Here is a 5,000-nt window from a genome sequence, read left to right on the forward strand (position 1 = left end):
CACCATTTTATTGATAACGAACGTAGCGAGAAAATCCACATCTTGTGATGTTAAATTAAACAAAACTTAATGAGAAAGTTAATGTTACGAGGTTAATTCACGTCTCTCGCGGTAGGTCTCGATACAAAGTTTATCGCGTCGAAAAAACACGTGCAAAGTCGGAAGAGAAATTTGCAGCACCGGTAATTGATTATTTCAATAATCTCATTAGTTTGATGTACGATTCGCCGTTTTTATTTTTTTTTTTTTTTTATTCCATTAATGACGTAAAACAAAATGTTTATAAAACATTTTAAGATTCAATGCAAATGCTTTATGTATGTCGTGGCAATTCAGAGAGAAGAATCGCGCAAAAATATTTCATGTTTTTCAAACGTTACCGGAACATATCGCGTGTCACGTCGAATGTTTGATGTACTACGAGCGATAGTTTACACAATGTCTTTCTTTTTTTTTTTTTTTTAATGTGTAAATTCGTGCTTGTTTTGTTTGTCGAGTTTTGTATGTTCGAGTTTTTGAAGTAAACACACCTACGTAAAAAAATATGCTTGCATTAGAACTTCCCGCGTTAATTTTCTATAACAATATATGTATGTTATTGTTATATGGTGTTTGAGAATATATAGATTTGATACTTGCAATGCTTTCGCGATGTGTTGTGAGAATTCCTGAAAATGGTTTTCGAGTTTTTATTGCGTTAGTGTCATTTTCATACGGAGACGTGAACATTTCAGTTCGCTAAGATTTTTAATTAAAATCAGTCTGATACTACAGTATCGTTGATATAAAACTGACACACCAACACAGGTCAAACTCTCGACGACCATTTTTCACGAATATATAGATTAGCAATCGGGTTCGAGTTAAGGCGCGTTTGCACGTTTCGATTTTAAATGAAAGCAAATTGAACAAGCGCATATACATTTGTTTCATGTAGGTGAAAATAATGTAAAGAGTAAAACAAATTAAATAAATGTATAAATAAGATGAATTGTTGTGAGGTGTGACCTCCGGCTCTTATTGGTAATTCCAATACAATATTTTTATATTGTAAATGTATAAATATTTTTTATAAACATTTCACTTAGATAAACTAGTATTTATGTTGTTCAATTAGCTTTTAATTGTTAGTCAACTAATAGTTTTGATCAACAAAAATCGAATCGTGTGAAACACACTCCTAAGATCTCATACTCGAGTGAATTGTTCGCGAGTTACATGTTGTAACAGCTTGCCTAGGTGTATATAAATGTAAAGGGGTGTACGCATATTGAAGTTATGTACACGTTCGTATTTTGTGTGATATTTTAGAAAAAACACAAACAGGCTCGTGAGAACAAAAACCCGCGAAACAACGACGCCTTTAATTAATTGACGCTTGTCAGAGATGCGAATAAGCCGATTGTTCGAATATTTTTTAAATGTAAAAGAATATCACTTGAAACATTACGCGTATGTAAAACATTGTGTTTTTGATTTCCGAAGTTATTCACGTTAAAATTCGACTGACAACCAAACAATTGAGTTTGTTAGTTTAATTGAATATATCTTGTTGCGTGTGTATTTGAGAGAGATTTATATTATAATTCGCACCGGCGCAAAAAAAAAAAAAAAAAACGCACAACCAAGAAAAGGCAACCAAAGAGAGACTTGTCGGACCTTAAAATGAGACACGGGGGACCATAAAAAAAAAACAAAAACGTGTGAACTTAATTAAGAGATAGCGTTCAGAGCTCACGCGGCGATCGGTATATAAAGCCGTATCTCGATCTATTTCGTGCATACAATTGTTATGTGAGACTGTGACAGATTTGTTAGTCAATAAGAATAATCACTCATATATATATATATTATTGAGCGTGTTTCCAACTTTCATGTGGCAATTTTCAAAACGCGCAATTTATGCAAAACCAACCTATCTTATTGCATAAGTCAAGCGATGAACAAGCCTTATGTGAAAGTGGCGAATTAATCGCATAATGAGAAACACTGGATACATACACTTCCGCGTTATATACACGTTTATATTTATTATTACAGTATATTCGACAGCTCTCGTAAGCTAGGACTCGCATCTCATCGATTGATTCTAACTGTATGTCTATTCGACGCTCAAAAAGGCAGGTGCATTTAGAGAAACGAGAGAGATGCGGATCTAAAAATCCTTCCAGGAATACGGATAAAATGCCTACTCATAACGGATGCTTCAAAAATCTTTTATCGTAAAAATATCTATATCTCCTCCTGTTTATCAAGAAAAATTTGCGTACTTATCTTTAAAAATCACTCCGTATACTTAACATTTTCGTGCGCAACGTGTGTAATAATTGATGTATATAATAATTAATGTGTTTTGTTTTTTTAGTTTTCAATTTGCCGTGTAATTAAGTTTTCACTGAAACAAGACTACATGATGAAATTTAATTTTTAAAAGAATGAATGTATTATATATCGAACAGTTAATTAACATTTTTGATGCGAACTGCTATCAGTAGACATTTTCCGGATTGTTACGGGTATATATATAAATATTACATCACATGTATAATTATCGTAAATTGTGTAAAAATGGTTATACATATATACATACAGACGCGTTTCACGCGCGTCACGATATATATATACTTTATCACAGATTGCACAAGATATTTTGTATCCTATACTAGACACACACTGTTTCTAAATCTCTCGCTGTGAAAAATTATATAGCATTTACACATTCTCTCTTACTTATATATGCCGACTTAAATATAGATTGTATAATTACGCCACCTAAGATAGATTACTATATTTCCGATAATTAGACGTACTCCGATAAATCTCTGCACTCGATATCGCGACCAAAACTTCTTGTGATGCTCAATTGAGGCATTAGTAGCTAAATAGTCTTTGATTTTACTCGACAATCAATTTATCGAGCGATCAACATAAATATTGTTTTTATAATTGTTTTCTCTCTCTCTCTCTCTTTCTTTCTATTTTTCTCTATCTCTCTATTTTCTCTTTCTCTCTTTCTCAGTCACTCACTTATTCTTGTTTTATTACGCGCGCTATATACGATAAATTATATAGGTAAAATACACAGTTTTAAGTGATTTGTAAACTTATGCTATTCAAAGGCGGAAGTTACTCTTCGATTCTTACGATTGTAGTCAAATTATATATTTACATAGTAAACTATTAACTTTCATATGTCAGCACGAATTGCGCACAAAATATCCGAACTAACGGACAAGATATGCAGCTTCAAAAAGCAATTCTGCACGTTTTAAATATAAAAGAATTTTCGCAAAAAAGTTATTACACTATCTATAGTCGCTCTTGTACAATGACTTTCCACAAAATCCGCTTTTTGCTTATTTATGGTCAGTTCCGACCAACAATGATTCGGAAAGGGACAAATCTTCTTACACATATAGTGAACAAGTGCTTGTCTTAATACACGTGTATTGTCCTTTTTAACTTTTTCCCATTAACGTTTTACCTACTTAAAATTTGGCTCAACTAATATACTTTTTGTGATTTATCTTTACGAGTGCTACTTCCCTCTGTCTCGTATTTCGATATATCGAGTCACAATTCCCACGCAGGCTCCCACATACAAATTTATAATTAATTAAAAAGTCGCTAATTGAAACGTCGTCTTCGATATGCATAAATCTCTCCTTTTATCATCGGATTAATACCGCGGATATGAACGCCGAACCGACTGGACACATTTTTTCAATCGATCGTATTTTACATGTATTAATACCAGCTACAACTAAAAAAGATTCGATTGTTCACAGATGATTGGTAAATCTAATCTCGTAAAAATGTGGGAGAGATTTCGTGGAAAGACGCGCAAGCGTGCGTTTCCTTTTCCTTCCTTCAACAATGATAATCTAAGTGTTCGAACATAAAATGCAAGGTCAGATTTTTTTAACGATAATACATATAACTAGGCCGTGATCTTGTACAAAGGAATTTAAACTATTAGAAAACAAATTGTATTAATGACCGCCAGTGATCCATAGGTAAACGTAATGAACTTGCCGTTTTACGCCCGGTTCTTATTGTAAATTTACACTGTATGAATATATATATAATATATATATATATTTTACTCTCGTGTACATTCTATTATCTAAAGATGTGCCGTTTTTGTCAAATAAATCACGCATTCCGATGATCACACACATGACGATCGGAAGCGAAAAATCACACATCCAACACGTGTTTGATTTTCTTCCAAAAAAATGTTCAAAATTCGTCTGTCAACTTTCTGCGACGCCTTGACCCGTCGTAAAAATCGGGGACTAATATCGTTTCAACGAAGAGGCCGCGAAGCAAGCTATGCGTGCCACGACTGTCAATTCCATTGAGCAACTGTTGGTGGTTCTTTCGCACAGAGGCGGCAGGCGAAAGACAATATAACCCATGAAAGCCAATCAATCGTGGTGCGCACTTACGTTCTTGCTAGGCGCATGAAAGTATAAAGGGGTTTTGAAATCGAAGAGGACCTTCAGTCGATCGCGCATAACAACTGAAGAAGCCCAATATAAATTATCGGAAAAAGTATGAAGCTCTTAAGATACTGCCTTCTTTGCGTAAGTTTTTCACATTAATAATTCATACACGCGATATACAACTCATTATACAGTCATAGACTTTAACGTTCTATTCTAATGTTTCACCGACTTTCTTTTTCTAATTGTCTCAGTAGCTATTCTTTTGACGATATGAATTACTTGCACATTTAAAAAATGTTAAAAGTAGTTTTCGAAATAATACATCATAGTCATAACTGTGGCGTTAAAAGTGCGAGAAGATATCATATGAATTTTTTCCATGTAATTTTTAAACATTTTAAAATATACTTGTGTCCACAAAAATTTTATATTCTCAAACAAACGTGCTTTTTACATTAGTTATTAAAAAACGCAAACATAATCATTTCCGCGTCTGGTGATGACAAATGTTCTGCGGAATAACGCTGCTCTTAATCAGAGCGTAAAAAT

At 33.4% G+C, this 5,000-nt stretch overlaps 1 protein-coding gene across 1 annotated transcript in view; it reads left to right on the forward strand.

Annotated features, from left to right (window-relative positions):
* Nucleotides 1–6: 6 nt before the first annotated feature.
* LOC109864200 overlaps nucleotides 7–5,000 on the forward strand; it is a 6,714-nt gene continuing 1,720 nt past the window's right edge. The window contains exon 1 of the mRNA XM_020445190.1: nucleotides 7–4,589. Coding sequence (XP_020300779.1) covers nucleotides 4,560–4,589 — 30 coding nt within the window. The 5' untranslated portion in view covers nucleotides 7–4,559. The remainder of the gene's footprint in view (nucleotides 4,590–5,000) is intronic.

Source organism: Pseudomyrmex gracilis, unplaced genomic scaffold (genome assembly GCF_002006095.1).
Source record: "Pseudomyrmex gracilis isolate BER0280 unplaced genomic scaffold, ASM200609v1 scaffold_18, whole genome shotgun sequence".
Lineage (NCBI taxonomy): Eukaryota > Metazoa > Arthropoda > Insecta > Hymenoptera > Formicidae > Pseudomyrmex > Pseudomyrmex gracilis.